The sequence below is a fragment of the Akebia trifoliata genome, chromosome 1, assembly GCF_017979445.1.
Source record: "Akebia trifoliata isolate Shusen 1 chromosome 1, ASM1797944v1, whole genome shotgun sequence".
NCBI lineage: Eukaryota > Viridiplantae > Streptophyta > Magnoliopsida > Ranunculales > Lardizabalaceae > Akebia > Akebia trifoliata.
In genome coordinates, this window is record NC_141375.1 from 34,880,486 (window position 1) to 34,894,180 (window position 13,695).

The 13,695-nt window shown below is 32.3% G+C and overlaps 1 protein-coding gene across 1 annotated transcript; it reads left to right on the plus strand.

Annotated features, from left to right (window-relative positions):
- Nucleotides 1-8,952: 8,952 nt before the first annotated feature.
- Nucleotides 8,953-12,621, plus strand: LOC147412082 (auxin-responsive protein IAA27-like). The gene is made up of 5 exons (XM_086455987.1): nucleotides 8,953-9,638; nucleotides 10,571-10,800; nucleotides 11,347-11,488; nucleotides 12,084-12,145; nucleotides 12,275-12,621. Exons 1-5 carry the CDS (start codon nucleotides 9,103-9,105, stop codon nucleotides 12,310-12,312), a joined length of 1,008 nt encoding a protein of 335 aa, XP_086312113.1. The 5' UTR covers nucleotides 8,953-9,102; the 3' UTR covers nucleotides 12,313-12,621.
- Nucleotides 12,622-13,695: the final 1,074 nt, after the last annotated feature.

Below are 13,695 nucleotides of genomic sequence, written 5' to 3' on the forward strand. Positions count from 1 at the left end.
TAACAAAAAAAAAAAAGAGAGAGAGTAAGAGTAAGTGCGGTGACCACGCTCTCAGGAACATCGCTCAATCACACTAATCCCAAAATGGGTCCCACCACCCCCCTTCATATCATATCAAAACCAACTTAACTTTTGTTCTTTCTTTTGCCACATCGGACCCCACTTTCCATCTGAAACACTTTGTTGGAGTCTCATTGGATCTTATATACCTCCAGTGTCTCACAAGCCGCCACCTTAACTCTTCTCCAACATTAAAAACCTTTTATTTCTCTTTTTTTTCCAGCCAATTAGAAACCGACATGTTGTCTCATGGATCGGTTTAGGAAGATTCCCTTTCTTATTATAGTGAACGTGTATAATAATTTAAAAAATATGAATTTTCATGATTAAAATCAATATTTTCTAAATAAATGGTATTCCACGCAACTTAAAAATTAAAGTAGGGGTTGCTATAATTAAAGTAGGAGTTGTTATGAATAGTGGAACCATAATCTTTATATTTTGTCGATTTTAATTTTTGTTGGTTTCGATTTTGATTTTAAAATAAGTAAGACTAGAATCAGAACCATAAAAAATCACAGGTACCCATCGATTCTGATTCTTAAGAATCGAACGAGAAAAATTATTTCAAAATCAATATATTAAAAAAAAAAATCTAAAAAAATAACATATTATTTGTAAAGTGTCAACTTAATAATAATTTGTTCCACTAAGATGATGATTTAATGATTTTTATTTTTAAATATTAAAATTTATTTTCTTAACAAGTAATAAATTTTTTTTTTAAAATGACTCATCTTAAACTCAAATATTTAGTTTATAGGAAAGTTGAAGGATTTTATATCATATATGTTAATTCTAAAACATAGAATTACTTTGAATCATGTATAATGTAAAAATAAATGAAAAAATAAATCGGTTCTGAATATACGCGGGTACCTATCGGATAGAATCTAATGATTGTTGTTCTTATCGGTTCGATTCTATATTAGATCCGACTCTAATCACTTCCAATAAAAAGGGAATCAGAATTGGGGTTTTCGAGTTTAGTTTCGGTTTGATTCCGTGTGAATGGGTACTCATTGACACCCCTACCTTAAAGTGCATTAAATACATTTTGAAAATTGGATTTTGTATCGAAAATACCCTTAAAACAATTTATGTTTTATCAAAATACCCTAGATTCCAATTTCCAAAATGTATTTATTGCACATTAACGTGTGCCCTAAGGTATAAATTAATTTTTTTAAGGGCATTTTTGGTTCAAAATCAAATTTTCAAATGTAGTTATTGCACTTTAGGGGCACACATTAACACCGAAGGAAAATCCATGGCTCTATGTGCATTTTGTGACTATTAATTAGGTCACATAAAATGTGAAGATTTAGATTTCATTAAACTCACATCAATTTTTAAGGGGCTGAATAGGTGCACACCATGTGTTACTAATTGCACTCCACTAAAATCTCCCTTCCACTCCATTTCTATGATAGCACTCCCAAAAAAAATTAAAATTAAAATTAAACGGATTGTACTCGTTTCTTCTTCAAGCATGCCCACTAAAGTTAGTGTTGGTTAAACATTTTTTGTAAAAAAGACGTAATTATTTTTTAATCAAGACAGATTTCCATTAAAGAAAATCATTTTAACTTAACTGATTAATCAATAAATAGTGAGAACTCACTCAAATCAGAGATGGTTTGTGAGAAGTTCTAATAGTTATGGATCCTTTTCATGTTCCGGATGAAGTGCAATTTGTTTCCTAAAAGAGATTATAAAATAAAAAAACTTGGGGGTGCAACCAGTCCCCTGGTGGTATGCAGCTAGTCGGTCCCAATTTTAGTCTCCACGAATTTTTGTGAGAGTCCACAAAATACTGTGATTTATTGAAAGGTTAGAAATATCTGGTCTAGATTCTTGTTGTTGATAGATGCACCAAATTGGTTAAACCTCGTATTACTTAAGAGCTTATAAGTTAGTCTTTAATTTGAAAGAGCTTAAAAAGATAATTACGTTTAGTAGTAATTTTAGAAATGGTTATATAGGTTTTTTGTTTTTTGTTGGTTTTTGGTTCTATTCTCCTATAGAAAGAATAATTCATTTTTGGAACAACAAACTTTCTCCACTTTAAATTGTTCCTTATCTTTCTACCTTTTTTAATATAGTTTATTTTCTCCATTTGTGCTTATCTCCTCTCTTTCTTTCTCTCTAGATCAAAGATAATCAGACGATCAGAACCATTCAATTTAATTATTTTTTTCCTTTAAAAGAAAATAAAAAAGAAATCACTTAAACATGACTTTATTGAACTAGAGTTGGCAGACAAAACAAAACGAAATGGGGTAGGTTAGGTTGTGCAACTAAATATTTGAAAATGTACCTACAAACGAATATTGCACAAGAATGATCATAACTACTTTTGACCACATGATCAAAAATCAACCATTAAATTTATATCGAATATACGTCCCTAAAAGGTAGTTGATCGAAGCTTGCTGACATCTTATAAATGCAGATCTTTATCTAGGATTTCTCTTGTTGTGATACGATAATTCTACTATTTAGTATGATATTAATTTTTTTGAAAATAAAATGTAATTAAAAAAAATTAAGTTACTTTATTACAATCAATCATATCTATTTGTATTTATTTATTTTAAATACTATTCCAAATTGTTCTCTTTCAGACAAAATTTAGGATAAATAATGCAATGAAGTTCATGAAAGTATTGGGCCTCGGAGTATCCAATGGGCAAGGCTGGTGCAAGATAGTAAATGCATGCAAAATGCCTAAAAAATTAGATGATTTCCAAGAATATGGATGGGTGGTCCTAGAAATGAAAACAAATGCGATAAATTATGAAGGACAATGTTGAAGTAACATTGAAATTGACATTGTTTCAGAAATTGCTGATGTGGATGTGTTTATTGAAACATAAATGCTTTTCATTGAGCTAGGAGCGAGAAACATCTATGGTTCTGTACACACCAATGTCCAAACGATGTCAATCTCTATGTTATTCTAGCACGACTCAATTATAAATTGATGTATTGCAATATTTCCTTTCAATATACATTTGATTATTGGCAAATTTTATTGTAAATTATACAGTCTTTTATAACTTGCAATTAAAAAAAAAAAAATCCATCTTTAGAAAGAGAGATTCTATTGTCACACCAACTTTTGTTAGTGCCGCTCAATTCATATGTAAATCACCAAAGAATTAGCAGACAATTGGGGTGCCGTAAGTAAAAGTTCGTGTGGCACTAAAAGCTCTCTTTAAAAAAAATCTCAACTATATATGGAAATAAAAGTTCGTGTTCATACCTAACTAAGTCGAGGCGACTTAGGTGGGGTAAAATAAATATAATTTATATTCATTATGCAAATATATGTATATATATAAAAGATATTATTCGTTATTTTTGTTTTTTCGGAAAACATTAAATACAAGAGTTTCTAACTTACCATGTACATCTTCAAGTTATTAATTAACTCAACTAAACAATGACCCAACTTAATTGAGTTGATTTTTAAAACTATGGATTAAATAAACATTAGCTAAGATCCAACGGTTGAGATGAATAGATTGACACCAACATCAAAGATTGTACCCTTTGGATGTCATCCCGTAGTCAATGGAACATATATAATAGTATAACTCAACAAGTCATCGAGTTGTTTTGATTCAGTAGACAAGTGGGGTGGAGCTTAACGCAGGTCAGATTCGGGCAGGATATGTGTCTACCCATCCGGATTTGACTCGAATCCAATGGGTTCAACCAAACCTTCAGTCAGGTTTGAGGATAGTTAGCTAGGGTTTGGATTTTATTTTTTTTTGCCGAATCAAATTTGATAGAGTTTGGGCATAGACATCGAGTTGCCAGATTTACCTAAACTTGAGCTTAATATAATTATAATTTAAAAATATTTATAATTCTCAATTCATATTTCAATTTTATTTAATCATTATCATATTTTTCATTACATCTACTTGTAATTTCACGAAAAATGTTGGATTACCTTCGTTGGACATTGCGTTTAACACTTTGTTGACATGGTAGTGCATAGAGAATTATTAATTTTTAATTTATATATCAAAAAAAAAAAAAAAATTTATAGTTATCTGTGCACTGTCACATCAATGCAATGTTGAACACAGTATCCCACGAAGGCAGTGTAGCACGACTCTACTTTCATATATGTAAAATTTGAAATATGTTTTTAAGACAAATATTATAATGACTTTGTAGCCATTATCATTACTAAATTATCTATTATTAATGAGGAATGAACCAACCCAATCAACCCGGATTGGGTTGGGCTTGAATTGAGCATTTAATGCCCGATGACGGGTAGCTATTGGCCAGGCCAGGGTTGGTGTTTGTTAAGTGTGGGTTGGGCCGGTGCATGTTGATACCCAACCCGGTCCAATATACCCGCGTGCATAACTAGACGGTTAGCTATGGTTATGGACTTATGGTGAAGTTTAGAACTCAGTTAATATTTAGGATTAAGGAAAGTGACATAATAGTTCCTCAGTTAACCTGTCCAGTAACTCCCCGACAAGTATCTCTTCCAGATTCCAGAATCAAAGCTCAAAACATATTTAATTAATTTAGTATTATTATTAAAAGTTACCGAATTCAATAATAGACCTTTTTTATTAAGAAAATTTCCAAAGTGCCACTGTTAACGACGTTTATTGCTCACGAATCTCGATGACTCTCTAGATCTTTTGGAGATTTTGCCGTGCAAAAGTGGGAACTATCATTTAAGCTCTGTGGGAACAGTAGTAGCGAATAAAAAGTGAAAAACCGGTTTGAACGACTGTGCTTTGTTTTTAAAAAGTGAGACCCTTCAAGTTCCAGCTGTCCAAAGTTTGGAATGTGGGTCCCACTAAGAAAGCACAATGTTCCTAACTCCCTGTATCTTGGCCCACCGTAATTGAATACATCTAAGAATCATATATTAGATGCAAATCACACACTGTTTATTTATTTATTTTTTTTAATTTACTTTAGGAGGACCCACATATTTCAAAATTGGTCAAATGTTGGATTGATCAGTGGCTATTATCATTGGTAATCACAGTTTGTGATTTAGAACTTGGTCAAAAAGATTTAGAGATTGTTGAGGAGGTGGACACTAAAATTACAATATGATGGCCAAAAGAGTCGGATTGGTTTATTAAATTTGACCTAATATTTAACGAGTATTGGTTTTGTAGATCAATTTGACAAGATAACTCATTGGAGTGGCAGGTGCAAGAACTGTAGGTTTTTTTTTTTTCAGGATACACAACTACACATATTTTATAGAGATGTACATATTTTAGAAGCTCTTCGATAATCTCCATAGAAGAGATGGGCTTTTTCGAAATCACATATTGGATATATGGCTTGTTAGAAATTAGAATATTATCTTGAAGGAGATTAGTGTTTTTTAATATATATTTCAAAGATGAAGATCTTGAGATGAATGAGTGATAAGGTTGTGAAAGATGATTTAAAAAAGAGTTGTGCCACATTGCCTGCCTTGGACGCTGGGCTCAACATTGAGTTGACTTGGCAATGCACAGATAACCATAGATTTATTTCGTCAAGATACAAATAAGAAAATCAACAATTCTCTATGCACTGGTAGGTCAACCATGTGTTGAACCTAGTGTCCAACGCAATCAATCAAACATTTTCCTCGTAGAAAAAATGCACACATCCAATAACAAATTGAAAATGATCTCAATATAAGTTAACTTTGAATATATATACATATGCATAATTTGAATTCAAGGTTGGAATTTGGTGAGTAGTGAAAATAATACAAAATTCAATGGATTTATCTCAGGGATGCACCACGCATCTTTGGGATACGCATTTTATCTTGATCATTGAATATTTAAATTTAATGGTTAGAAGTACGTAAATATATCACAAGTCAATGGATCCGAACCCAAAAATAAATCAAGAGCGAATATGATAAAATTCTATCAAAATAAAATAGATTGAAGTAATTAAAGTTGAATCAAGCGTGAAATTTTGGTGAAAATTGATTTTTTTATTTATAAAAAGAACGACGAAAATAAAATATATTGAAGTAATAAATAGAAAAAGATTGGAATGCATATAAGTCCCACTATCAGGGAAAAACATAAAATGATGGCGAGAAGATCTAACCATCCCATTAACCTCGAACGATGTAACAAACCGTCTAATTGTCTGCATCAATCCACATTGAAAATGCAACATTATGAGCTAAGGCCTACAGAACTTCAATTCTGATGGAGAACGATACTTAGAACTTGTGGTCTCATTTGATCAAGAGGTAGGGCTCATCCTGCCATTGGGTGGTTCATGCATTATGTACATTATAATTTCATTGTGATTTTAAAACTTGACTCAAATGTGATACGAGTCAACTCGATTACTCATGAGTCAACTACAATATTTTACATCTTAATATTAAGAATTTCTATATTTTTTAATTTCCAAAGAGAACATTCTCAATGCATTTTCAGATTGAATTGGTTGAGTTTGTGAGTTAGTCTAACTCAAAATTCAATGGAGTTGAGTTGACTGAGTTAACCCTTTATTGCTTTTTTGTTTTTCTTCTTCCCTTTATTTTAATGTTTGGTAGATTATTATGATTGTGATATTATGGAGTTGGGGCCACTTTATTAAATAACCTTAATGTTACACCCTAATTCCTAAACCACAAAATCTGACATTCATTCTCTAGGAATTGTGGTTTATCAATCATCATCAACACATCCATCATGTTTTAATGAATAATAAAAGGTTCCAACCATCAATGGTCCCTTCCAAGTTATGGCTTGATTTGATAAGTCGGTAACCTAATATCCAATTTTATACTCTCATAGCCTACCAGGCTCATGTTCTTAAAAGTGGGTATCTGATCTCGCTATCTCTAAGATTGAGTTAACTCATTTCAGCCATATCGTATCTAATGATTCAAATAATTTAAATTGTTTTAAATTTATTTATTAATATATATTTTACAAAATCCCATTACCTTTGGCCCGACATTTCTTTAATTGAATATTTGAATATATACAGACATTTTGGAACTTTTTTTTTTAAACAGTTATTGAAATAGCTTCTCTACTTACATTTTAAGATAAATCAAATTATTTCATTAAGTTTTCAATCATGTTTGATGATAAATACCCAAAATTTGGAAGAACCTTTTCTCGAGTTCATACTTTCGTAGGTCTTACATTCAAACCAGAACAGTTTAATTTGAAAATATATTTACCATGCTTTCCCACTATAAAATTTTTATTTAAATAATTATGATTTTTCTTATTATAGAAGGGATTCCTAGATGCTTAGAGATAAAATCATGACTTTATCGGGATCAGACTAATTTCAAATCTCTTATAATTTTTCTTAGACTAATGATAATTTAACGTTTTTTTTTTGTACGTTTCCTAATTTGGTTGTTCATTGAATCATAAATCTTTTTTACTTTGTATTACTCGAATCAAAGAATCTACCATTCTTTCAAAGTAACGTATAAAGAGGGGAGTCAGATTATCATAATTATTTATCTTGTTATAAGGTGAATTTAATTAATTTATAGATTCACAATCACATCAACTTATTTTATATCTAAACACAACATCTAATTGACTTGACCGACAATATTTTGACTAATTGACTCTCACCCATTACTTATGCTAGCCGAGTCATCTCGATTTCCCACGAGTTTTAAAATCATGGTCAAACTGGTTCCACTGATTCGGTTACCGATTAGAAACCCACAATAGCCAGTAAGCCGGTAGTATATAGAGAAGTCAATCAAGTTGCGTACTGCCGTCAACTCATAAACAGAACTCCGTTATGTTCCCTAACAACCAATACAAATGACGTGTCTAAATCTTGATTGTCATCTGAACTCCTTGTGAACCGTCGATTTTGTGCGTGCGATTTTATTCTCAAGGTACAATAATGACAGCTGAAACAGGCGTGGTAAAAAAAAGCCTCTTCTTTCGAGTAAAAATAACCAGTAAAGTTCTCTCTCAGATTAATAGTTAATTAAAAAAAAACTGTTTATTTTAAATTTAATATGAATTTTCTGGTTTAATCAATAATCTATAGAGTTGATCGAACTCAAATTTCCGAATTTTTTTAGTTTGATTTTTGTTCTTCTCTATCGAATTTTTCTAAATCTGGATTTTATTTCTCTAGCTTCAAATTTCTCTAAAAATGAAGAATGTTTCCGGTCTTAGTTATCTGAGTTCTGAAGCTCACAACTCATCTTTTTTGACAGTCAGATTTTCGAAGTTCAAACTATTTAACAGAGACAACAAACAACAATCTGCTTCGCAACTGCCGTTTTTTCTCCTTTTTTCATTCTGATCTTTCTACATTCGAGCGTGTGTCAGTCTTCCTCAACATTTTTTTTCTAGGGTTTTGGATTCATTTGGTTCGCTTTTGTTTCTTTAAAGTCTTTTTCGATCGAATCTGAAAAAAAAAAAAGCTCCAAAATCTATAATCTTGGTCGGATCTGTCGAGTTGAAAATCCGAAGAAATCGTGAAAAACAGACTTTCGTCCAATCCTTTTCTTCTGCAAGTTTTCTCTCTTATTTCTCTGTCTTCGTTTCCGTGCAATTCGTTTCGGTTCCCTCCAAAGCCTGTTACACTCTTTCTTGCTTGAGCGCACGTTAGCATTACTTAGCGCGCTTTAGCAAAGACTTTCGTTAATTAAACTTTATCCTAATTAGTAATTACCCCCCAAAAAAAGGTAAAAAAAAACAAAAAAAGAAAGGGGGGTTTGAAAAAAGTTATCTGGAGTGACCCACCAAAATCTCTCACTGGATTAGCGCGTAATGTTTAGCACGTGTAAAGATTACGTGGAGAATCCAGGCCGTTCATCTCAAACTAAACAGTTTCTCCCTCTCTCTCTCTCTTTGGGAATAAAAAAAGGGCTACAGAAAGGAGAAACGAAACTTCTCCACTTCAACAAAACCAACTCGTTTTTAGAGGCATCAGAGAGTCTCATCTCTTCTCCTTCTTCTTCTACTTCTTCTTCTTTGGAATCTTTTTTCATGCTTTTTTGCTTTGTTGTTGAAGTTTTTAATGTCTATGCCATTAGAACATGATTACATAGGTTTATCAGAGGTTTCTACAATGGAAACCTCTGAGAAGAACTCTTCTTCTTCTTCCTCTACTCTTTCAACTGAAGAGGACAACAAGAACAATGTCCTTAACCTCAAAGAGACAGAACTAAGGCTTGGGTTACCTGGTTCTGCTTCTCCTGAGAGGAAAGGAGGAGGAAGTGGTCTCTCTCTTTCAGTGAACGGGGAAGATAAGAATGGGTATCCACTTGGGTTACTTAAGAATTTTGGGTCTGGTGCGAAGAGAGGGTTTTCTGACGCCATTGATGGTTCTGGAAAATGGGTTTTCTCTGGAAATGTTGGATCAGAGATTGATTTAAGTAAAGGTTCTGTTTTGTTCTCTCCAAGAGGTGTTGGTGGGTTAGAGAACAGTGCCCAACAGTTGGGTTCGGCTGCAACTGCAATGAAAGAAGTTGTTCCTCCTTCACCTAAGCCAGTTTCAGTGCAGGAGAAGAAAACTCAGATTTCTTCTGCAAATGACCATGCTCCCCCTTCAAAGTAAGTTCTAAGTTTGTAGTTCTGTAGAAGAAGAGGAAAAATCAATCTTCTTCCTCATTTATTCTGTGAGAGTTTCCCGGTTTTTTTTTTTTGTTTTGTGGGTATGTGGTGGGTTTTGATTTTATGTTAATGTTTATTTTTCTTCCTTTTGTCCAATTTTTTATGTTTCTGGTTTCTTAATTTAGCAATACGTGTTCTTTACATGGCTTTTGTTAGAGCATCTCCATCCCACATCTTCAAATTTTTTCCTTCAAATATGTTTCATTTTTCAGATTTGGGTTTTGTGGGTTGTAATTTTTATTATTTTTTAATTATTCAATTTAATTTAGTATTGAGTGTTTCATTGAGAAAATTATGTTCATGTGTGATTTTGAAGTTATCTCGAGAAATAACATTTGGTTAGTTTGAAAAATTCTTAAGTTTTGGGGTATGTGGTGGGTTTTGATTTATGTTGATGTTCAATTGTTCTTTCTTTTGTTCAATTTTATTTTGAGAGTTTGTTTGGTTTGATCTGGGTATCTGGTTTCTTAATTGAGCAAATATGTATACTTTTCATAGTTTTTATTAGGCCTCTCGGTTTGTTGTGTTTCATTTTGCAGATTTGGGTTTTGTGGGTTGTAATTTTTGCTATATTTTGATTATTCAGTTTAATTTGCAGTATTGATTTTTTCATTGAAATTTATTTTCATGTGTGATTTCAAGGTTATATCAAGAAAAAACATTTGGGTTTGTATGAAAAATCTTGAGTTTTGGGACATACGGTTCATGCATCTATTTGCCTAGCTAGCTTGATCTTCTCAGCTGGAAAGTTCTTTCCTTGTGTTCTTCATGAAATTTAATCTCCTTGTTTATATATGATTTTGGTTTAAGAAAGTTTTGGAGATAACAAAGAAATAAGATCAAGTTCTTTTTCACCTTTTTCTTTGGAACAGAGCACAGGTTGTAGGATGGCCACCAATTCGATCGTTCCGGAAGAACACCATGGCTACTAACCCAGCAAAGAACAGTGATGACGCGGATGGAAAGTCTGTATCTGGTTGTCTTTATGTGAAGGTTAGCATGGATGGCGCGCCATATCTTAGGAAGGTTGATCTCAAAACCTACGCCAATTATATGGATCTCTCATCGGCCCTTGAGAAGATGTTTAGCTGCTTTACAATTGGTAATCTTTCTCCATTTTTTTTCTGCGAAATTCATTTTTTGTTTCGTATGGTCATCCCCATGATTTTTTTATTGGAAAATCATAAAAATTATCAACTTTCGATGAAAATTGTTATACGCATTTCAAACTCGATGAGTAGAGGCAAGCATCCCGTTTATATAGAAAAATTAACTATTTTTATATATATTATAAAACAATTAATAAAACTATATATGTGGATTGTTTTCTTTTGATTATAGTGTTAGCTCAATTGTGGAAGAACATGGATTGATTTCAGTTTTCCTTAACAAGTATGATTTTAGAGATACCTTAACTTGATATAATAAAAGGGATTAAACCAAAATTTTCTATTTTAATGAATTCAAGTTTTTTTAACACTAGGGATATTTTGTTTTTTTTTACAATTGCCAAGCATGGTTACAATTTACATGACCTAAAACTTATGAGACCATCTCTCTCTTTTTCTCTCTCATTAGGTTGTAGGTACTTTTTTGTGTAAATTAGAGGAAGGAGATTGATTTTTGTATATTCCTGACTTATATTCAGGGCAGTGTGGTTCTCATGGAGTCCCAGGGCGAGATGGGCTGAGTGAGAGTCGATTAATGGATCTTCTCCATGGTTCTGAATATGTGCTCACTTACGAAGATAAGGACGGGGATTGGATGCTTGTTGGTGACGTTCCTTGGGAGTAAGTGCAATACCAACTTTCTATACAAGTTTTGTCTGGTCACAATCTCAGGGTAGGTTCTTACCAAAATTAATCAAATGGACAAATAGTCAAATGAACTAATTTAGAGTTTTCAAAAACTTACATTTGCCATGATTTTTTTGGATCATTTTGTACTTATATAATTCAAACCATTAAACATGGTTTGAATTATGCATAGATATACGTTCTCATCACTTGATCACCATCTTCTCCTTGGGTGTGGGGTCATTGCGATGTAAGGAAAGATTTCTCGACTTGAGAGAAAAGGATGGTTGTCTGGTTTAGTGATGCTGATCTGCAGTTCAATAACATAATTGAGAATGTAATTCAGTAATCCAACTAAGGATTATATATGGGTTAGTTGAATGATTAATTGGTGGAACCACAAAGAAATATAATTATTTTCTGTTCATTTTTTGAAGAAATAGAATTATAATCACATAATTATTGGAACATATTTCATCAACTTGTTCTGAACCTTCAGATCTCTTACATTTAAATGGTATTATTTATATGGTTGTGTCTTTGCTGTAAAGATATTCCCTACTAATTTTGTTGTTATTTGTTATTGCAGAATGTTCACCGACTCATGCAAGAGGCTGAGGATCATGAAAGGTTCAGAGGCAATTGGCCTAGGTATCTTTGGCATGTGATGATGTCCTTCCCTTTCCTCCACACTACCATCCCCATTGAAAATGACACTAATGACCATCATATAGGCTAATTGAATATCTTCTAATTAGCTTCCATCTACTTTCTTTGCAGCTCCAAGGGCCATGGAGAAGTGCAAGAATCGAAACTAGCGCTGGCGACACCAGCACTAGCTATCAATGTGTTCAAGTCCTTACGAGGCAAAAGGCGACCTTCGCCCGCGTTGTTGAAATACGTCAAAAGGATCTTTAAGTTGGGATTGTGTTTTTCGTAGTCCTATATATATTTAAAATATTTTAAAAGGTTTGTTATATTATTTTAATGAACTGGATAAAAACTTATTAGTAGGTGAAAAAATATCCCTAGAGACAATCCAGATTACTTAGATTTCTGTCTTACTGTCTAATCTGTATTTTGATTGTTTGCTCTTTATTTCTATGTAAATGGTTGGTTTGCTATTAGCAACTTGCCCCCCCTCTCTCTCTCTCTCTCTCTCTCTCTCTCTCTCTCTCTCTCTCTCTCTGTTTTGCTTCAATTCATTCTTAAGAACAACAAAGCCTTGTCCCAAAGATTTGGGGTCATTAAACAAATCTTGTTCCTCCATTTCATTTTGTCTTAAGTCAAGTTTTATGTTATTGAAAATGAGTTCATATCTATTTCTATCCAATTTTTGTTTCTTCTTCCATGAAACCTTCAACTTAATATTTCGATTTCTGAAAAAACAAAAAAAGAAAAAATGGTGGGCTTTTGTGTGAGGCTATTTTTGTCTGAATAAGTAGAGAAAATTGTCAATCCCATTAAGTGATGTCTTCCCAAAAGGGCATCCTCTCGTGTTGTCTGTTAGCTCTTTCTTCAACCCGACAAAAAACATCAGGATGCCAACCTTCTTGTTTTAATTGGTAGGTTTCTAAACATGGACAAATTTCTTGGTCTGCCAACTTTTATAGACCAAAAATGATAAATAATAACTTAAAAATAGTTTATTGAAAAGGGTCACAAATCATTCCACTAAACTTGATCCTTTTTTTTTTAATTAGAAAAGAAATGGAACCAGTGGCATCGCTGTCCCTTGTCTTACTTAATTGTAATTAGGCATCTTTTTCATAAATAAATTATAACTTCTTTTAATATTTATTAAATAATTATATCAATCTGTCTTGGAAGTGGTTGAACATGTGAACCCTCTAAATATTCCCTACTAATTTTTTATTATAGTAAATTTTATAATTTTATAATAACACCCTCTTAATTAACAAGTGGATGTTATTACTGTTTATTACAAATAGAAATCGATGTACGTAATATTCCCTTTAAGTTCAGATCCCTGATGTGATCCAAGAGTGAAATAATATCTTAAAAGATGGGGTGAGAATAATATCTTCAATTAATATTCAAGTATTTCTTTAAAAAAAAAAAATTAGAATATAGATTTTGGATGGAGAAATATTCAAATTGAATATCCTAAAAGAATGAGAAAAATTAAAGGACAAAAAAGAATTAAGAATTGGTCACTTGTTCGCTCACTTTCGTTGCTA